The sequence below is a fragment of the Copadichromis virginalis genome, linkage group LG18, assembly GCF_057382275.1.
Source record: "Copadichromis virginalis isolate Kocher_CV1m ecotype Utaka linkage group LG18, C_Virginalis_male_GT1.1, whole genome shotgun sequence".
NCBI lineage: Eukaryota > Metazoa > Chordata > Actinopteri > Cichliformes > Cichlidae > Copadichromis > Copadichromis virginalis.
In genome coordinates this window covers 22,456,309-22,478,469 of record NC_140635.1, presented here as the reverse complement: position 1 = coordinate 22,478,469, position 22,161 = coordinate 22,456,309, and the positions used below count along the sequence as shown (strand labels likewise).

Below are 22,161 nucleotides of genomic sequence, written 5' to 3'. Positions count from 1 at the left end.
GTACCAGAGTTAGCGGGTCCACCAGTACTACCAAATTCTTTGCACAAACTAGAGCAAAACAATTGGCTGCCAATGGATTTTGTTTTGTTTTCAAAGCAGTGCATTCTTTTTCAAATGACCCCAAACTGCGCTATACTGCCAAACATACTTCCTAGTCTGCCTTCACACACATATGAACCCACAGCACTTTCATCATTATCACACTGTGGACAAGAGCATTTTTACAGCTCTTACTTTACTTAAGTCGTCACAAAGACAAGCACAGATAGTTTATTTAAAAAAGCACATTTTATGACACAGACATGTAATGAGACACCATACGTATTATTGATAGCTGGCATTTAATAAAGCTCAAAGGAATAGAAAAAACAATAACAACCACAAAAAAAAAAAGAGATCCATGAACAGTTGAGCATAGTTTGTTAATTGAAAAGAAAATGAGTTCAGAGTTGGAAAAAAAAAATACTATGGTTTTCTCTGTATACTTGCTGGGTTTTATACAATACCACACTAAAGCCTGTGTGAGACTTTACGCACTCTCAGCTACACTTTGCATTCAGCACACTTCCTTCAACATCTGCACTGCTTCCATTAGTACACACTTCCATCAGTTAAATGTTGTTACAAAAAATACTTCTATATGCCAAAATATATCTGTACAGTGTAAACACATACTGAAGGAACGTATGATTTTAAAAAAGAAAATGTAACAGTAACGTAAAAGAAATGTAATAAGCATGTCCTGAAGAGGGAACATCTTCGATTAGACTCGACAACAGTGGACGGGGTCCTCAAGTGCTATTTACAACTGTGGACGACCTCGAGGGCGATCACGCTCTTTAACAGTTTATCCACATTAAAGTGACATTTGTAGTGTTTGTTAGATCCAAATGCAACATGGTCAACGGCGAGCATTCGAAATCACTCTTAAATTGCACAGACTGATGACACAGTGTGGGATGTCCGTCTAATCTAATACTCACGATAGTCTCGTCAGCGACGCTGCTGAGCGGTCACACTTTTTGCATCTGTAGCACAACAAAAGGCCCCCGAACGACAACATACCGACACGCACGTGATAAATTATAAAAGCTACTCAAAAAGCTACCACAAGCTGACTTGTTCATCTTTAATGGAACTGCCATTATATACAAACTAATTTAACTTATACAGGTACAGCATATTATGTTTCTCTGAATAAAATCTAAGACGCCTTTTTTTAAAAATTATCTTCAAAGCATCGAAATCGCACTGAAATAAATTAAGAGCCTATTGCAGGTGCTTTCCAGAACAGTTTGATGGTACTGCACATGCTCGATAATCTCATCATTTTATTCGGAAAGTAAGTGCAATCACCAGCTGAGGTATTTTGAACCCTCACTCTTCATGGCACTTCACTATACACACACACACACGCTCATTCGAACACACACAGACACTAAATTTAACCGTCTAGAAGTTTTTCAGTCACGTGTACAAAAAACAAACAAACAAAAAAAATTACATGCCTCTGATCAAAGATGGGGAGGCGGAGGGGGGGGTAAGCTGATCCCTCATCTGTGCCGCAACAGGCGGTGACAAAATAACGTTAACACTCACGGTGTGTTCGTCTGACACAAAACAAGCATAAGGCCACACATGATCAACTCAGAGAAACCAAACGGCCTCTTTCAGAGGCGTGACATTCAGTGCTTCAGTGGTTCAACTAGATAAGGCATTGGTTCGCCTCTTAATATTTTATTCCATCTCTCTCTTTGTTTTGGCACATGAGAACATTGATGCACGTGCTGACGAGTACACACTTGGGGCTCGTTTGAAGCTGTCCAAATGGTTACAGCCAGCTCTGATTTTGTGAAAGTAAATCTGAGGCCCACCCGTGTTCTTACATTCCAGTTGTGATTTCTAAAAGTGGGAATGTCAATAAAATAGCAAAATCCGCAAAGTCCTGTGTTTTTGCTCCGACGGAGCACATCCAGATGCTGCCCAACCCAATCTGGGCACTACTTGGGGTGTTTTTTGGGCGTGCCCTGTTTCTTGGTCTGCCACAGATGGCTGGCGATGGTAATGGCATCCACGCTGGCGGACATAGTTTTGGCAGGGATCTTGCTGAACTGCTTCCTATCGGAGTTGTACTTGTACAGAGCTTCGATCATCTTTGTTGTAATATTTTTCGGGCCGATGCCGGCCAGTTTGGTGATCTCCTCGGTTTCAGGGCAGTAGGTGTAAACGGACCGGAACTGGCAGCCGGCATCGCGAAACAACACCAGGAAGTTGTTGGCTTCAGATTTCTCCATTTCCTATGGTGGCAAATTAAAAGAAAAACGAAAAAACATCTCATTACGGTTTGTTACGCTCTTTTTAGTCAGGAAAAATATATTTATACACACAGATACAAAACATACATCAAGTATCTTGTTTTTCTGCCCTTCATTGACTTTGCCAGCCAGGCAGCAGTGAGCCAGGGCGTTCTGGATGATGTGCTTGTTGGACTTGGCACTGGGCTCCTTATAAAGTTTAGGTCCTGTGGGAACAACGCACAAGCGTGAGACTGCAGACAAAAAAAAATCCTTCATTGTTCAGCAGCTATGCAAATGTAAACAAACTATCTAAACTCCTGTGTCTACCTGTGTACTCAGTGTTGGAGGGGGTGGAGGAGGTGGTGGAGTCGTTTTCCCAGTCCTTCTCTCCGTTACGGCTGCCGGCCGAAGGACAAGAAGAAAAGCCTTCCGCGGAGTCTGGCCTGGAGGTGATCGCAACACAAACCAACAAATGACACACGCAAACATAACCACCACGAAGACGACAGACGAGCGTGGACACGTTACCGACACGTACGCCAACAAAATGCACACACACACAGACATGCACACACACAGATGTGGCAAAATAAGGTCAGACGCCGTGACACAGATCTCCAAGCCCTGCCTGTTGTCCCGCATTACATCATCGTACTGTCATAGTCAGATGAAACGGAGCAGCGAGGGGCAGAAACGGCACGTTCATCCAAGCAAAAGGAAAGTCTCGGTGCTGTCTTTATAGGTGCTGCGAGGGATGAGCTCAAGTACTTATGAAGGAACGAGCAAATACACTGGTGAAGCAGAGAGCAGCCAGCAGAGAGGAGAGAGCAAACAACAGCCTGAGAGCAGCACTGCACAGGACGGGAAGATGGGAAAAGAAAAAAAAAACAAGAAAGGTGGAAACAGCTCAGCCACGCGAGTCTCGGGAAACTTATTGCAGAAGCAGCTATTCAGTGTCGACACATCCATCTGCTTTTATGCGTTTGCCAATGAAATGAGGTTTATACAGTAAATCAACACAGAATCACATCTACTTCAGTTTAATGCACTCGCTCTGCTGAGGCGCTCCTCGTCGCAGGGTTACTAACCTTCCCTTTCTTTCTTTGGGAGAGCTTAAATAAAACGGGATATTGGCAGAAGCTAGTTTGTGGCCTCTGAGGGAAGCATGCAAAACAGAGGGAGAAAAGAAGAGAGGGACAAGAGAGAATCAAGATGCAGACTGCAGATCCTCACAGGGAGAAACGAAAAAAAGAAACATTTCCTCGAATTAAAATCACAGCTGGAAGGTCACAATTGGGAGGACACGAACCCACAATCCAAGTAATAAACTGCTTTTGAAATTAAGAGTTTTATTCTTTATTCCTGGGCTGGTTTCATTGACATGGACAGGTGTTGATAGATGTTTGCGTTCCTTCTCCTGGATCTTTTTGGGTCCAAAATGTGATCGTCAGGCAGACAGGCTGCGCCTTACCTGTTATTCTTCCTGTTATCTGCATCTCTGTCATTGTTGGCCAGATTGAGAGATGCCAGAGAAACGCTGGACACCGAGAAGCCTCGAGGACGCACACCTGCGCAACGACAGCAGACAGGTGCGGTTTTACCACGCGTCACAAAGTTCGGGTGCGTTTGCTCGCTGGGTTTGTCGCGTTGCTCACCTGTTGCTCTCGCGGGAGGAGTCGACGACTCCATGACGTCTCTGTGGATGGACTTGGGCCGCGGCTTTTTCTTGAGACTTCCAGATCGAGGCTTGATGACCTCGTCCATGTCCTCCATCAGTTTGAGCTGCTTCCTCCTCAGATACTCATTCTTGATGTATTCCCTCCTCGCCCTCTCGTCGTCCTTCTTCTGCTGTTCTTCCTCCGCTTTCAACCTAAAGAAGGAAACCAAGAGACAAGTAGGTAAATGCAAACTGTAGTTGGACGCTGAACACAGGCAGAAAGTCAGAAAGACAGACGGACCGTGCAGCTTCCCTCTTCTGCTCCTGGTCCAGCTCCTGCTGTTGTTTCCTCTCCTGAGCTTCCTTCTCTCTCTGCAGCCTCTTCTCCAGCAGAGCTGCTTTCTTGGCCGCCATGTCCTCTTCCCCTTTCACATCATCCTGGTGTTTCATGGACAGAAACACACAGATGTATAACAGACCTCCAATTATAAGCACAAGAAATGAAAGCTGGGTGAAGAAAGTGTGATTTGTGCAAATCAAGTGTGAAACTCAGGATCAAAGGTAAGAAAACTGACTCTTTGTAAGGATGGCAGCTCTGATGTTGGTACATTATCAGAGTGTACTGGACTAACGCGAGTTTGTGTTCTGGCCCGTTATTCTCGGCCCTCATTCGCCCGTGGTGTATTGTCTCTGATCAGCTCATGGCTCAACAGGCTCATCACCGCACATGCTGTTCCAGACTCACACAGTGTGAAACTCTTCCTTCACCATCAGGGCATGCAGTCTGTGTTATTAATGAGAAGTTGGTGAGCCGTGCACCAATTACCATTACAGTTGAGGGAAGAGAGTAAAAAATGTGGGGTGAATACTGAACAGCCCCGTTTCATGGCAGGTACTACTTACACATCTCGACTAGCGGTTATGCTGATGTTAGAAATGTTAGGCCATGTTTAAATCACCATCATTTGTAAAAGCTAAAAAACAAAAATCTGGAGGTTTGTTTTGAGCTAAAAAATTGGATGCTGAAACTCACCGTGAAAAAGAAGCCACAGCACATCTTTTGGTCTTCTCCTGTTTCTCCCTCTCCTGCCATCTCCTGACCTTGGCTCTCTGGAGGCTTCAGGTTCGACTGAGGCACCTCCACCACGTCTTTCCGATCCTCTGGGTCTCCTCTGACCCGGCTGTCTGTCGTCCCTTGGATCTCCGACACCGGCTGAGAGAGCACCTGTGATGTTTTCGATTGTTTGGATTCTCCCTTCAACTCCGTCTTCTTCTCCCGTCGCTCATCGTCCTTTTCTTTGGCTGCTTCTTTAGTAGGAGGCGTGTCAGCACTCGCCTTTACCACGGCTTGCTTTTCGTTGTTAGTGTTTTCTTTGTTGTCCTTGGTGTGTGCGTGCTTGCTTTCCCCAGAACCCTCATCGTGGCCCAAGTAAGCAAAAGAACTGATCTGTGTTTGGCTGGGGGTGAAACGCCTCAGTCTGGGCAGGCTGTCCACGGAAGTGGGTGTGTTGAGCATTCGGCTAAAGGGCGTGACCTTCAAATCATTTGGACGCGGCGTCCGAGGGGTTCTGGCGTGGAAGGAGGCCGGTCGTCGTTTGATGCCGGCAGGGGAGCGATTGGGTGCGTGTGGAGAACCAGAGGAGGACAGGATCGGCGATAAGGAACCCACCGAGCCTCTCCCTGATCCCCGGCCTGTTACACTGCTGCTACGCAACTCACGGAGCTGCCTGAGTGGAGCAAATACCCACAACATACATGTGACATGGTAGCAAGGTGATGGTAAGTGACCAATTCAAATAAGTGGTTTGGATTAGGTGGTACCTGTGTGGAGACGGTGCAGGAGGTGGGATGACCCAGGCTTGTTGCTGCTGCTGTCTCATGGCCATGATCTTCTCCTGCTGCTGGGCCAAACGCTGCATCTCTGTCTGCAGGAAGCTCAGCGACGTGTTCAGCCTCTCAATCGAGCGTGTGTATTCTGCAATATCGGTTTCTCCTGGCGTCACACCTGCGTCACCGCAAACATGAGCAATGACGTGAATTATGTACCTAAATTAATCTATTCAGACAGCTTCCTAAGATCCAGGCTGAAGAGTGAAACATTAGCAACTTGCAGAACAATACAGACATTTAATCAAAATATTTGAAAGACTCACTAAAAAACCCCCAAAAAAAACAAACATCTTGTGCTGTGATTTCGTACCGCCACCATCTTCACATGGAGATTTCGGAGCTGCCCCGTCTGGCTTGCACCTCTCGGCCCGCTCCATGTTGCCCTGCCTGATGTCCTTGGATGAAGTGAGCGGCTCTGGCGGAGGTGTTTCTGCTCCTGAGCTGGAGCTGGGGGGTGCTGTCACTCCCTTCCGCCTCACTACGTTCAGGAAGGCCGTTCTGCCCATTCTCTGTCGATGTCGCGTGAAAGCAGCTTCCACCTAAAGAGCGAGACATGTGATGTTTACACACTTATATGTGATGCTAAGTTGCTATGAATCTCTTTAAGTCCGTTTACCTTTTTCTTTTGTGCTTCGATCGCTCTGCGTTTCTCTTCCAGCTTCATCCTCAGCTGAATCATCTCTGAGGCGATGAGGTGCGAGGGATCTCTGGGTGAAGGAGATACTGGAGAGGGTGATGTGATTGGTAGAGGAGGTGTAGAGATCTGGAACCAAATGTAAACATCAGCAACACTGATTCATTGCTATTTCAGCCTGAGGTGTAATCCAGAAAGATTTGTGCGAGTGGCTCAGAATGAATGACAAACCTGAGATGAAATGTTTTTTGGTGAGTGCGTATAGGGGACATTGAGGTCTGAACTCTCTGGCGTGGTCCCTCCACTGCTCCTTCCCTCCAGCTTTCTGATCTTCTGCTCCGCGAAGCTCGTCATCCGCACCAAGCCACCTCCGGAACCACCGGAAGATGAGACAGGGCTGACTGTGTGTGATCTGGGCAGCGTGGGCACTGAACTGGGACAGGGGCTGTTTCTGTCAACTCCATCTCCCCGTTCACTCTCAGGGTTAGGGCCACCGACCCCTTTGCGTCCTCCTTCCTTGCTTCTTCCCCCTTCTAGCTTGTCCGGCAGAGGACACGACCGGGTCATGGCCTCACAGTCTGGGTCCATATCTGAATAGTCTCTAAGCGAGGACGAGTCCTCATCCAAGCTCTGGATGTCTTCGGTCCTCACATGGATCCCTGTGTCGACTTCATCAGTGGATACAGAGTTAGGATCGTGCTCATTGAGTCGCGCCTTCGCTGGACTCAGGTCATCTCCTCTACCTTGGGCTCCTGGAAGGTCTGAAGGTTCTGCACCATGGAGAAAGAAGGCATTATCTCCATCCCCCATCCCCAAGCTAGCGTGTGGTCTTTCAGTGTCATGGATAATCTTCAAGGCCTCCTCAATGCTCGGGGGAGTTGATGGGCTGATGTGGCCAGCGTGGCTGGGGCTGTTTCTGTCTGGCAGGACCCCGTTAGAATACCTGAGAACAGAGACACGTAAATTAACCGATTACAGTCACAGTGCAGGTTAGAGGAATCTTTTAACTTCCTGCTCAGTGAGAATCAGAAAGAAAGTGTTGGATACCCTTTATATCTCAACTTTCAACCATCACCTATCCAGCTACCATCCATCAATCCATCTGGTGTCACCATGTCAACATGCTACAAATAAATTGTTTTCTAGAAAGAGCATTTATTACATTCAATCACCACCTACATGTGTAAAACGAATTAAAAAACATTAGTTTTTGCATCCCTAACATCATTTAAAGCTGGCAGGAGCCATTACTTATGGATCAAAACAAGCCCGCTATACTGTACCTGCTTTGGCTCTTGACTGTGAATGTGTTGTTCCGTCCCAGAGGCTTGTGTGAGGTGAAGTCGTCATCCTCCTCTGGTATGTGTCTGCTCTGGCCGTTTACACTGACAGGCATCATGGAGAGCTGGCGTTTCATGCCTCCTCGGGACGCGTAGTGAACTTTGAACCCAAGGCCGTCGCTGCTGGCTGAGCGCGTCATGCCGCGCAGGGAGGGAGCCTCATCGAGCGGGAAGGTTGGGTCTCCATCCAGAGGAATTTCAAAGGAGATTCCTCGAGAGGAGGACCTAAAGAAGAGGAAAGGAGAAGAATTGTTAGTTTAATAAGGAAAAAAAGGTCCACTTAAGCCAAAGAAGGCACAGTTTAGCAGGGCTGTTGGATTTCAAGCACTTACTGTTTTTCTTTGGGCCAAGTCCCGACACAGCCATCAACATAAGACATGGAGGTAGATCTCTTCATTACACCTGTCAGAGACGCAGAGTATATTTGTTTAAGAGACTTATTGGCTGTATGAAAATATTTACACACACTGTGTGCGCAGTAAGTGTTTACTTTTACAGTGCTATGTTTAGATTGTTTCTACTGCTGCAAATCAGCCACTAGAGGGCATCTTGATTCAAAACAAAACCATGCACTGGTTAGTATTAACGCCCCTCAGTGACTTTCAGAGTACATTATTTTATTGTATGAGTCAAATAAAGCTCTTTGTTTTTTTGTTTTATGTTCTTGCCTCTTTTTCACACTTATTTCCACACTGCTGAATAACGAATCATCAGAAATGCTCTAAAACATCTATATCACAGCAGATGATCGATCATTACCTTCAGAAGGAATTTTCTCTGGGCTCAAAGGTCTGTCTGCATAGCTCTGTTTGACTGGACTGGACACAGGAGCCATGTTTCTACAGGATACAGGCTCACAGGCTGCATACAAAAACATACAGTCAATATTCAGCTTTTCAATCATTTACCAACAGCGTGCTAATATTGTTGTAAAGCTGTACTATACCGTTCGGGTCGAAGATTCTGGGCTGTACAAATGACGGTTTAACCACTTCAAACCACCAGAAAAGCTCAGCCATAAACACCAGGTAGTTACTCTGCAAGACCACACCAGCTTAATGGTTAATTTGGAGATATTAGTAAATGACAATGAGCACAACACTTGACTTCTCCCTCCGTGTCTCTGTAAAGGTGCTACCAATCATAACAGATAACATCTGGATGGATTAATGAGGTCACAGCAAGTCAGCAGCCTGTCTCACTCTGGGGTTTGTGTGCATGTACTTTCAAATGTTTGACTGTCTGATTTACTTAATATCAAATCCATACACCTTTTGAAAACTGCCAAAAAACACCATCTGGAGTTTAAATTAACATGTGCACGGAGGGATGCAGAAAGCAGCACGAGTTGTGCATGTGTTAGTGTAATAACCAGATAGGCTCAGGAGGTCTGCAAAGATGATGATCTGTAGAAAACTAATTTGTCAGTTTATTTCTTCTCTAACAAGGTGAGTCTTTAGTGTAATGGTTTACACGTTCATCTAACAAGCAAAAGATCCTGAGATTGATCCTGAGAGGAGACCCAAATCCCTCCGAGGTTGTGTCAAGAAGGGCATCCTGGGTAAAAATCTGCAGAACTACCTGCTGTACTGAGGGCTGCTTTCGTTTCTCCTCTAACAAGGAAAGAACGAGAGCTGAAAGCTGTGATCTCTACTCCTCTGTGTTTACTTAAAGTAATGTACTGAAAATGAACAGACACATGCAGACAAACACTTGTTAAGATTCTGTGCGCAGTGAGTCTGTGGTGGACGGGCAGTGTGCCAGAGCCTTTAGCTGGCCTTCGTGATCCACCCCACTGTTGTAGTACTGTACCACTAAAAAGTCAACATGCACACACACTAAAATTTATGTAGTGGATGAGAAATGAAGGAAAACAGTGTGCAAATACGAAAACTTTCTGATGTTTTATTTTTTTTGAGGAATGGAAAGTCCCAGCGTGCTCGGATCATGGCTTGAATCTTAATGTTCCTTCCCACACTCTCTGCATACTATTTACCCACACTGCCACTGCTGCACTGGTGTTTGGATGGCACAGGGGTGCTCTTAAAGTAGGTCTCCTAACCATAACCAAATAAGCATGAAAGGAGGAGCTCTGTGTCTATAAAAGTCTTTTTTGTTTGTTTGTTTTTTCACAAGAACAAGAGAGACATGAAGAGAGAAGAACAAGAGAGGCGGGCAGAGATGTGAATCTGTCCTCTGTTGGAGAAGGGAGTGGGATGGAGTGAAGGGAGTCTCTCAAAAGTACAGACACTGCACTCTGAAAGCACCAGCATACACAGTCTGTTGTAATCTGTCTCTCTCTAACATATACATACATAGACACGCACACAGAAACATACACACAATAGCAATCCCTGTAAGAGCCAAGCCTACTCACATTCAAACTTTTCCTTGAGTGACTCATTTTTGCCCATGCGTAATTTCCCACTCTTGCTCTTCCCCCTCCAAAAACGTCTCACCATTTCTCCATCTCCTTTCACCGTGAAAGCAGAACTGTCTACATACAGTTTGACCAACCTTTATAGAAGCATGGGCGTAGAGCAGGTCCTCCAGGGTGAAGTGGCAGCAGTGGTTGAGGTTGTTCCTGCAAAACTCCTGCACCAGTTGTAGGTTGTACAGACTGTCAGCCAGGGACATGGTCTCCTTGAGGCAGATATCTGTTCAGCAAAGGGGAGGGGTCAAACACAGAGACACAAGGAAAGGGTAACGCGCCACACAGGAAGCCGAGGACACGATAAGAGTTTATGTTTAAAAAAAAGACTAGAGGAGGAGGAAATGACTCTTAATTGTCCTGCATTTGTCATAAGAAGCCTCTCATTTGAATCACTTAAGCTCCTTGAAATAATTTGTGACGAAAACGTTCAAACCCTCTTCAAGTGCTTCTAGATGAATCATCAGGATTTTTATCCCCTGACGTTACTATAAGGACGGCCCGTGTATGTGTAGGAGGTCTGACAAGGCAACGGAAGACTACGGCAGCTGGTTTCTCTGCTGTGATGTCATTCTGCGCTTTACTTTAAAAAAAAAAGTGAAGACAGTAGAGTAAATCAAGCTGCCAACAAGAAACCTTAACGAAGCACAGCTTGTTTTCACATCTGGTTCACATGCCTGAGATCTTCCTGCGAACTACAGTCGAACACCAGAGTTGTTTGTCTTTGAAATAGCAGCCGGCTCCACCTCTCCCTCACACAGCCCTCGTGACCAATCACATTCCAACCCGGGGCATTTTCAAAAACGACAGTCTGGGCAAGCTCAGCGGAAACACGGCTTTGTTCTCCATGAATCCTAGTACCCTTTTTCTTCCTCTATCCCTCTATTTATACCACTATCAACAAATGCATATTGTGAAATATAAGGATTAGGTTTTGCATTTATAACACTCGCTTATGCACAATGCAAGTATTATTAATACACTCTTTGTTAAGCTATTGTAAGAGACTGGCAGTGAGAACAGTGACTTTTTTGTGCTCTGACTGAAAGTCACTGTGGTTAGTTTGATGTTCGCTATTCTGTCCTTTAATATGTGTGTTTGAACTGAGTTTAGTCTTGCAGTCTTGTGTGTAATAAAGCTAACAGAAGAAAGTGTGGATAGTTAACAGAAGAGGGGGATGGTTGCAGACCTTCCAGTCTGATGGCCTGCGGGCAGTAGAAGTGCAGCAGCGCAGTCAGGGCGCAGCCATCTGTGTTGTCCTTCAGCAGGTTTTCCACCAGGGGGAGCGACGGCGCGCTCCTCTGGGCATGCTCCTTCCTGTAGCGAGCCTGAAACCATGGCAACGGCACAGAGACATCAGCTACATGTGTCATCGCGGTGGGTGTGTACAGCCGGCTCTCTGATTATCGATACAACCACATCTCCATGCTCCAGTCAGTCACACACACGGGTAAGGTAGAAGTGTTAATTTGAGGATCTTCAAACACACACACACCTGAAATAATACAGATTAACATCTTCATGCAAACAAACATTCAGTTAAGCCACACCTCAATAAGATTTATCATGTTATAAATGGTAAGAAGGACGCATATTCATAACCCTCACAACCCTGCTCTCTGCGACTGGTTGTGAGGCGTGGTTAATTCCCTGCATGCATGCTAGCAAATGAACGGTTTGCACCATTTCAACATCTACTGAGAACTCAGTGGCACTGAGGCAGTCTGAAGCTCTGGTGCTGCAGCAGACAATGTGTGTGATTTAGAGTTAAATAATAATGTGTGTGAGTGCATCCTTCCTCCCTGCAAGTTTTCTTCATGTCCCTCTGGGACTATCAAAACCACAGCAACAACTTTACTACATATTATTATACACATTCAGGGCATCGGTATTCTTAGTTTGCCCATGAAGACAAAATAATTATCACATACAACAGAGCGATTATGTTCAATAAAATTACTCAGTAGAAGATCTCATGTTTATGTGCTCATAAGAGCTATGCATAGCCCAGTAGTATAGGTGTAGCTCCCTAATGACAGGTCATAATGGTCACTATGATTTTTGTCTAAGATGTGAAAACGATGGTTGGGTTTGAAGGGTCGGGGGTGTCTGACCAAACCATGACGAGGGTCAGGGCCGCATGCAGTGACTGACAAGGCAAGTCGGGAGGTGAATGTGAAGGGACGGGGGGATTTTTGGGAGAGGAGGAAGTTGGCGGGTTTGTTGAAGAGGTGTTTCTAAGTATGAGTCGACTTACAGGTACTAATCTCCAGTACCATTTGCTAGGAGACTTGATGGTGGATGATGATCGGACAACAACAGGAGAGAATGTTAGGTGTTAGGTGTTTCCCCAAACAACAGCAGGGAAAAATATGCTACAGCTGCTAGGACTCATGAACAAACACCATCTTAATACCTCTACAAAAGCTATATAATACTTAAAATGTGTTACTTTCTTCACACATTTGAAATCAGCATCAAAACACACAGTGAGAATCACAGGATGCATCTGCTAAAGCAGAAGTTTAGTTGTGTCATACACCCATAGGTGCCCATGTTTACCCACATGGAAAAGAAATAGTAAAAACTTATGATTTACTCATGAAAGTGGCCACTTTCTCATTACTTTCATATATTGTTTTAGTAAGTATCCAAAACATACAAGTTTCATTATATAATTTTTCAAGGGATCTTATATCTGTTTTCACTCTTGTGTGCTTTTCATAGAAGTTTCACACAAGACAGATACAAACTTTATAAGATTTATATACATCTTTTCCATATGGGTACATATGACCCTGAACTTTATTTACACCACTTATTTTTGCTGCACTCCATTTCTTGTGATTTAATACAAATAAAAAATTTAAGTATTATTTACCTGCATTATTACAACTTTAAGCTAGTTTAATTTAAGCATCTGTAACCAAACAAAGTTGGTTTGAACCAATCAGCAACCCCTGAGAAGCTACTGGCCAATAAGGTCACAGCTGTCTGGGTCTGTCTATGTTTCATAGGTGTGACAAGAGTCAGATTGCTCAACCAACCCGCTGCCAAGTATTTCTTAAACGACTGCCTTCAAGCGCCTTATGTTCCAATTTTGCATAATTCTCATTCATTCAATCAACTGTAGGTGTTTTTTTTTTTAGCAGTGTACCTTACCAATAAATCACAATCATCAAAATAAACAATTATTCCTCTTAGTCAAAAAGCCTACTGTGTCTTTAAGTAATGTAACTGGATTAATGTCAGTGAGGATGTTTATTTATAATAAGTAAATGTAATCATAATGTGTACCATACATAAAGAGACCACACAAAGTCACAAATACTACACAGCAACGTGTTTTGAGATAGAAGGCTGTAGTTTAGGTTCAAGGTGATTTATATTTTTAGTATTTAGATATAATGTTTATTGCCTAATTTCAGCTCCTTTTCAATTGCAAATGAGTTATTAACACAATGTACAGAGAGCTAATGGGAATAACTAATTGGGCAAAATAAAAACAGTCAGCGAGTTTGTCATATTCATTCATGGTCCCCAGACTAACTGCAGATTTGATCTTCCCAGTCCATTTGTGCTCAGGCAGGACTTGCAGTTTTATTTTACACTTAATTGTAGTTTAAATGTGCACAAGCCTGTTTCAAAGTCAGATCTGCATCCAAAGTCTAATCCCTCATTTCTTGGCCTGTCTTCTCAGTTTGTTCCATTAAACTTAATGCAGCCTTTTGAAAAGTTCTTGACACAAGCTGCAAACTAATAAGCACTCGAAACCTAAAGCTAAAAATACTTTACAGAGCCACAAACATGACCTAATTTTTGCAACTAAGATCCTAAATCTTGTGTAACGATCCAACATTGTGTGTTTTCTAACTTTCTGCTCAATAATACGATTAAGACCTAAAGTCTCAGTCCACACAAAGAAACGCTGAGTGCTTGGTCATAAGACCATAGTTAACGACTTTTCACACAATCCTAGAATAAACAAGCCCCACTGAGAAGTGTCTTGTGCTGCAAAGACAGAGCTGTGTGATGGAGCATGGAGGAAAGCAGCTGACTGACTGAGCGTCCAGCTATTTCTCAAAACCTTAAAAAGGCTGTAGTCTTCCTTTGTTCTAACTTGTTTTAACAAAGCCTTGATAGGTCACACACCCCGCGTGTGTTACCACAGCGCAATCGCAGATAGGCACTGATCTCTCTCTCTGTCACTATATTAACACAAAACAGACAGTAAGCAATAGAAAACGTGCCAAGAAACTCCCACAACAGATAAAAGCTCTCGTCTAACTGACTTAACCACTCGTGACGTCCTGCAGTTCTTTGAAGAGCCAGTTAATTCTGCTCCATATGAGGAAACACACTCACAGTGACACTGTGCAGGAAACTTACGACCTGTTGCCTGCGAACAGGTTCATCCACGACACTGTGTGTTTTCAGCTGTGAACTGCAGTGTAACTTTGTGGGTGCACCGCACATTCATGCTCCCCAGAGGAGGAATCCAGCCGACTCTGACGATGCCCTCACTTTCCGTGTGCGGCCATTATAAAGGTTCATATTTGTGTGAATCGCTAACAAATATCTAATAAGAAGATACTGTTACTGTTGGGCTGCTGAACTAACCTGTGAGCATGTTTTAGAGTTAAGGTGTCCACTCAGGAAGTGATTCACTCGCTGCTGGTGGACATTCCATACTCCGGTTGCCTAGGTAACCTAAGGTATTAAACATCCTGTCACTGCAGCTTACTCACTTCCTGTATGAATGCCCCTTTAATTCACTGCATGAAAGAGGTCAAATCAACATTTTGTGTCTGTTACCTGGGCTAACTATCTGTCAGTTCTGTGGGTTGCTGGAAAAAGACATTCATGTTTCCCAGATGATGTACCCCACTAGCTTTAGAGGACACTACACTTTCTCTGCTGTCAGCATCAACTTCCATTTCTAAGTTTTGGGCTCTGACCAACATTCCTCACAGAGGCACACAGGCCTGGAGAAGATTCTAGATCCTAAACAAAGGCATGTTCCTTGAATTGCATCTCTGAAATTAGTCCTTTCACTCCATTCAATCAGTGTTTACCTCTCTGAGTTAGAGTATAGCTAATCATTTCCACCTGACACAAGTGATCCCCCCTCCCCCGTTTGTACTCCATCTTGGTGAGATAAAAATCTTTTTTTCCATTTTTAAACGTTCGCCATCTTGTGCCCGTTTTAGAACTCGAGGCCCGACAAAGCACCGCACTGTAGCTTCACGGTTAAGTGAGCAGCAGAGGATGGTATCTGACTGCAGTGTGTTTGTGCCAGTAGACTGGCTCGAAGCGTTGCATAACTACGAGGCCTGCAGGATGACACTGCCTCTCTTCTGCTACAGCTGACAAAGTTCCTGAGTGTCTCTCACTGTGGTGTCATTTCTCCCTTTCCTCCATCTCTGATTATCCCTCCTCCCTCTTTTTCTCTCTCTTGTTTTTTTCCACCCCTGTGTCTGTCACCCTTTCTCTCGTTGGCTTCCCCGCACATTTCTTTGTCTCCTTTAACAGCAGTGTGGCAACTCTTGCCAACATTTCTCTGCAGCTGGTCTGAGACTGAGCTCATCTGTTCCTCTGATTCACAGAGCCCCGTGTACTGAGCTGCATGTGACTGCATGTGTGTGTGTGTGTGTGTGTGTGTGTGTGTGTGTGTGTATCTCCACACGTTTAAAATCCAATAATATGAACGCGATTGGTGATAAAATGAGAAGTAATTGAAAGAATTCAAAAATAGATTTAATTAGAGATGGCACAATACCACTTTTTTAAGTCCGATACAGATACCATAAATTTGGATATCGGTCAATACCGATATGAATCCGATATAGTGTTTTTAAATCAATAAAACTGTTTTTTTAATATCTTGCTGCATTTTGTATAAGTTCATACTTGAGTTTAAATAAACAACAACACTAAAGCTATTCTGTTATACCTGTATGTAAAAAATGAACTGCACCCAAAATATTTCATAGTTCAGCAAAACTGATCAATCTAATGAACTTAAACCTGCTCCATCCTTCCTATTCTGGTATTTTAAAGAGTACTTAGCAGAAATATTAAGCAACCTAACTAATAGGGTTGCAAACTCCCAAAAAAAAAAAAAAAAAAAAAAAAAAAAAAAAATAGGGAACCACCCCCCACCCTCCACCTCATGATGCTTAATCGACATAATCAACTTTAATTTGATGCAGTGTGGAAAAAAAATGCACAGAAATAAATTATTTTTCTACAATATTTAAATAGATTCAACATCTTTCTTCTACAGAATTGCAGACTGCACAGATGGTATCTTCCCAAAGGAAAAAGTAGTATAGCTTACTAGGTTACATTAGACTTAACAGTTACTATATACAGTAATGGACTTCTATATATTTTACATAAGATTAAAACTTTGGGTGTGAGATTAAGATAATTATTTATTAAAAGCTAGACATTTTAAATGAGAATAAGAAAGAAAAGTATGTCTTTGTGCCCCCTTTTCCCTGTTCATGCCCTATCAGTCCCCCTGGCTAAACTTTGCTAGATCCGCCCCTGCACAGTTACCAGCCGTCAGCTGCGTAGAAAAAGATCCTGGTGTAGAAAGTAATATTAAATAAATTCTAACAACAGCTTATCAAGCTTAAACGTGCTGCTGTTGTTCAGCCGCAGGTTTCCTCTTTCTGGTGCAAAGTGGGCCAAAAACAAAGAAGAGAGACGGACTCGCGACAGAAAAGCCGATCAGCTGATCATTAAGCAGTTTCATGATTGAAGTAGCAACAGGAGAGGGAGGGGGAGAGAAGAGGCAGTCGCTCCATATATCGGTTGTTAAGCTTAACGCGGGAATGCTTTACAAACATTCAGAGATGAACTTACTACACACTTGCTTTACTTCTCTCTGGGATAACTTCATCGGAGATGAAATGCCGGTTTGGTAGCGAAGCTACAAATACACACAGCCGCTCTATCACGTGAGCACACTGCTCCAACGTGCAAGTTTTGTGAGGTGCTTTTTTGATATTTAATGGATCGGATGACATTTTTTATTTCTCTCCGATATCCGATCCAGTAATTTACGTCAGTATCGGACCGATACCGATACGTAATATCGGTTCGGTCCATCTCTAGATTTAATAGATTTTCTTTTCTTTTTTGCAACACCTGCATACAAATTTCTCATTTACTTTGCTGCTGGAAGTTACCGTAGATTGGAAGATTTATGCAACTCTGTGTGTAAAGTAAAACGCTGGAACAAGGATAAAATAAAAAAAAACTACAATCTGTTGTTTCACAAGACACCAGAGTTTCATTTAGAGGTGCTGATAAAAAGAGCTAACAGTCTCCCCATGTTTGCAGTTCTAATAACAGGAGTTTTATAGCACAGGCATCAGCAGGTCGTTGAACACCCTGTTATTTGGATCATTCGTGGAATTTTTTATTTCAGTCTATGCGTGCGTTCTTACTTTAAGCGCTGTGGCGTTTGACTCCTGCAGTGAAGCCTCTCTCAACTTCTGCTCCTCTACAAGGATGTCCCTCAGGTGTTCATTTACCTTCAGAGAAAGAGAAGGAACGAGAAAGGCAACGAGGTCAAAAGTCAGACGAGCATCTGGTGCACACTGAAAGTGAATAGTGAGTCTGTGCTGAAGACTTGAAAAACCGGCGGTGATAGTAAGAAGGCACACATCAAACAGAAGATTGTTTGTCACCACCACCTCCACCCATCAACGACTGAAGCTAAATACACTGAACAAAAATATAAACGCAACACTTTTGTTTTTGCTCCTATTCCCCATGGGATGGACGTAGAGACCTAAAATTCATTCCAGATACACAATATAACACAATATAACCATCCCTCCCAAACAGTGGTCACAAATCAGTCCAAATGTGTGGTAGTGGGCACATCTGCTATATTGAGATAATCCATCCCACCTCACAGGTGTGCCACATCAGGATGCTGATCTGACATCATGAGTAGTGCACAGGTGTACCTCAGACTGCCCACAACAAAAGGCCACCCTGGAATGTGCAGTTTTTTGCACTATTGGGGGTCTGGGGACCCAGAACCGGTCAGTATCTGGTGTGACCACCATTTGCCTCATGCAGTGCAACACATCGTCGCATGGAGTCTATCAGATTGTCAATTGTGGCCTGTGGAATGTTGGTCCACTCCACTTCAATGGCTGTGCGAGGTTGTTGGATATTCGTGGGAACTGGTACACGCTGTCGTATACGCCGGTCAAGCACATCCCGAACATGCTCAATGGGTGACATGTCCGGTGAGTATGCTGGCCATGCAAGAACTGGGACATTCTCAGCTGCCATCTGCCCTGAACAATGTGAACCATGATTCATCCGTGAAGCGCACACCTCTCCAACGTGCCAGACGCCATCGAATGTGAGCATTTGCCCACACAAGTCTGTTACGGCGACGAGCTGGAGTCAGGTCAAGACCCCGATGAGGACGACGGGCATGCAGTTGAGCTTCCCTGAGACGGTTTCTGACAGTCTGTGCAGAAATTGTTTGGTTGTGCAAACCAATTGTTCCAGCAGCTGTCTGGGTGGCTGGTCTCAGACGATCTTGGAGGTGAACCTGCTGGATGTGGAGGTCCTGGGCTGGTGTGGTTACACGAGGTCTGCGGTTGTGAGGCCGGTTGGATGTGCTGCCATGTTCTCTGAAACGCCTGTGGAGACGGCTTATGGTTGAGAAATGAACATTCAATGCACGGGCGACAGATCTGGTTGACATTCCTGCTGTCAGCATGCCAATTGCACGCTCCCTCATTGCTTGTGGCATCTGTGGCATTTTGCTGTGAGTCAAAACTGCACATTCCAGGGTGGCCTTTTGTTGTGGGCAGTCTGAGGTACACCTGTGCACTACTCATGATGTCAGATCAGCATCCTGATGTGGCACACCTGTGAGGTGGGATGGATTATCTCAATATAGCAGATGTGCCCACTACCACACATTTGGACTGATTTGTGACCACTGTTTGGGAGGGATGGTTATATTGTGTATCTGGAATGAATTTTAGGTCTCTACGTCCATCCCATGGGGAATGGGAGCAAAAACAAAAGTGTTGCGTTTATATTTTTGTTCAGTGTATAAATATACCATCGAACCAATATACAGAACTCGGCTAAATTCTGATGCAAGCACAGGTTTAAAGGTTTGTTTTTATTGTTTTCAGAGGATACACATGGTCACATCAGCCATTCCCCCCCGCCATTGCGTGCCACGCCTCGGGGCTACGCAGAGACACAATCGTCAATGTTTTACCAAGTGTGTATCTGTAAATAAATCCTGCAAAGTGTGCATCTTTCCGTCTTTGGCCTTGAAGCAGACAGCACATGAGTTCTTCCAGAAAGGATTATGGCTGATGATAAGAAGATCTTACATTTGATGAACTCTGTACTGAGGCTTGTTTTATTATTTCAAGGAGAAAGAAAGGAATTCATCTTTGAGATGAGGCTGTTTCACACTCAGCTTACTCCTCAAACACTCATCAAGGACAGTAAAAACCACTTAATGTGACCAAGCAATCTTTAAAAGCGCTGCAATAACAGAGATCAAACTGCTGTCATCTTGAAGGTAAATTTGAATGGATTTTTAATATAAATAGTCACTGCAAATTCTGTGAAAGTCTCCAAATACTTAAGAATGACCTTCTTTCTTTTTGTTTTATATTTTTGGGGTGCTAGCCAGAAGGTTCCCTGGTAAAGAGTAAAACTTCCCTAGTTGTTTAATTTGAATTGCATCAAACTGAAATACTGTGTTGTTTGTATTCCTGGAAACTGTAGTTTTTTTGTTGAATTATGGATGTTTCTTATTATTTTGGTGCTTATTTGTCGGCCTTTCGTTGAGATGGACCGTAAAGTGTTGGCTCACTCTTTAATACACAATTTTAAGTGAACAAGCTTTGTGAGTGTAATTTCCCTCCAGGAATGTGCTTAACCTTCTAATTTACACAGTTGGCTGGAGTTAACGGGGTTCATGTTGGGTACGTGTTAGTGCTTTCAGCTGGATCCAGGTGGTGGATTGACCCCAGAGTTAAGTTTTACCCTTTGCCAGAGAACCCTCTGCATGGCACCCCAAAAAGATTAAATAAAAAGGGTATTAATAAGGTCATTTTTTGCAATCTGCTAACACACAGCCATGCTCCCAGCACAGCCCACTCGTGCCTGTGTAATTTATTTATTCTTTTTTTGGTAATTTGAAGTTTAACACTGTAGGATCTAAAATCTCTCAGCCACATGCACAAACGCTGGTTTGTGCATGGATGTAAAACCAAACTCAAGAGTCTGGCAGTCATTCGAAGAGCTGAAGACCAGTTAGATTAAATTGACTTTTGATATGTGATGTTCCACAACAATGAGAAAATCTTTGTTTTAGTGCGTCCTGCAGCTGTAATGCTAATGTTACCATTAGCTTTGATTGTCTCTCCACAGGCCAGAACCATCCTGAAACTGTAATGCTGAGAGAAACAGTAAGAGAGATTGCACATGGTAAATGGAGTGGTACTTATTAGTGCTTTTCTTTTCTGAGCATTCAAAGTGCTTTTACCACCCGCTTCATTCACACTCACACATACAGCCCTTTATTCTATGCCTTAAGCACTTTCTAAGTATCGCACACGCAATCACACTCTGATGGATCAGGAGCAATTTGGGGTTCAGTGTCTTTCCCAACGGCACTTTGGGATGTAGACTGGAAGAGCCGGGGATCCATCCACCAAACTTCTGATTAGCAGATTACATGCTCTACCTCCTGAGCCACTGTAGCTTCCAATTGTGGGAACTTTAACGCTGATTTGCAATCAATAAACAAAGTCTGGCTGACGTTCTGTGTTTTCAGTTTGACCTTTGTAATCCAAGCCCAGCCTCTCTTTCTGACAGCAAGAACAGCCTATGAATGAAAATTTAAAAAAATTAAGTAAAGACTGGAGAAACACCCTTCAGATGTTACGAGTGTTGTTGTTGCGTAGTTTGTACACCAGAGGGCACTACTTCTCAGCAAAGTTAGGCAGAGTGCAAACAAGTTTTAGGAAATCTGTTCATGTTTATGTCTGAAGTGAAGAGTAACATCATGCAATATTTTTGAATATTAGATTTTTATATCACCAAATCAGTATCAGTATTGGTTTAAAAAAACAAAAACAAACCTGTATCGGTCGTAGTTTAGCTGAAACAGGTGAGACTACTATCAAGTTGTTAAAAATACTGACTGTATGTAGAAGATGGATGGAGATCTGAAAGTTGAAGCCAATGTGAAAGCTCTTTTAACCTGTATTCATTAGGTGGTCAGCAGGTGGCGCCTCCTCTGACTGAAGAAAGAAGTTCGGTTTTATAGAAATCCGCCCTGTGACTTCAGCAGATATTTTCCTGGTGAGCTCATAGTGACAACTGCTACTTATAAGACTCACTGAACACAACAAAGCTTGTTTTCTAAATTATGCTCCCGATTGCAGTGAAAGAGGAGAACAAAGCAGAAAGAAATGGCTACTCTATGATCCATCATTTGCTTATTTGCTTATCACATCCGATTTCAAAACATCAGTGAAAAATGCTCAGATTGAGGCTTCACAACTGGACTTACTAACCACCATCACGCTGGCTCTGTCACTCTTTTATATACAGTCTACAAGGTTAGAATAGTCGTACCTCAGTGGGGCTTTACAGGCTTTAAAGCCCCACTGAGGTACAACTATTCTTCCTAATCCTGCTTTAACAGAGACTGGGAATCTCTCTGGCATTATCACATGTGCACGGTGCCAGTTTTTCCATCTTCTCCTCTTGCAAACATATTAGATTTCTTACAAACAGTGGAGGAATTAAGAACTGACACACTTTCCAGGAGCTTGAGTGTCTACTAAATCCAGAGAACAAAGTAAGTAGAGTGAAACGATAAAAAGACA

The 22,161-nt window shown here is 43.6% G+C and overlaps 1 protein-coding gene across 4 annotated transcripts in view; it reads right to left on the bottom strand.

Annotated features, from left to right (window-relative positions):
• Positions 1-254: 254 nt before the first annotated feature.
• camsap2b (calmodulin regulated spectrin-associated protein family, member 2b) overlaps positions 255-22,161 on the bottom strand; it is a 34,655-nt gene continuing 12,748 nt past the window's right edge. The window contains exons 4-23 of one of the 4 annotated variants that reach the window (XM_085438253.1): positions 17,710-17,796; positions 12,507-12,539; positions 11,439-11,577; positions 10,336-10,475; positions 8,765-8,855; positions 8,578-8,679; positions 8,151-8,220; positions 7,762-8,043; positions 6,710-7,421; positions 6,461-6,607; positions 6,155-6,383; positions 5,776-5,959; positions 4,988-5,681; positions 4,256-4,392; positions 3,953-4,167; positions 3,769-3,865; positions 3,386-3,451; positions 2,625-2,740; positions 2,403-2,521; positions 255-2,297 (exon numbers count right to left, since the gene is read on the bottom strand). In XM_085438253.1, the coding sequence (XP_085294379.1) occupies positions 2,001-2,297; positions 2,403-2,521; positions 2,625-2,740; positions 3,386-3,451; positions 3,769-3,865; positions 3,953-4,167; positions 4,256-4,392; positions 4,988-5,681; positions 5,776-5,959; positions 6,155-6,383; positions 6,461-6,607; positions 6,710-7,421; positions 7,762-8,043; positions 8,151-8,220; positions 8,578-8,679; positions 8,765-8,855; positions 10,336-10,475; positions 11,439-11,577; positions 12,507-12,539; positions 17,710-17,796 (3,957 nt within the window). In that variant the 3' untranslated portion in view covers positions 255-2,000. The remainder of the gene's footprint in view (positions 2,298-2,402; positions 2,522-2,624; positions 2,741-3,385; positions 3,452-3,768; positions 3,866-3,952; positions 4,168-4,255; positions 4,393-4,987; positions 5,682-5,775; positions 5,960-6,154; positions 6,384-6,460; positions 6,608-6,709; positions 7,422-7,761; positions 8,044-8,150; positions 8,221-8,577; positions 8,680-8,764; positions 8,856-10,335; positions 10,476-11,438; positions 11,578-12,506; positions 12,540-17,709; positions 17,797-22,161) is intronic. The other 3 variants (XM_085438255.1, XM_085438254.1, XM_085438256.1) reach the window with 3 other exon arrangements.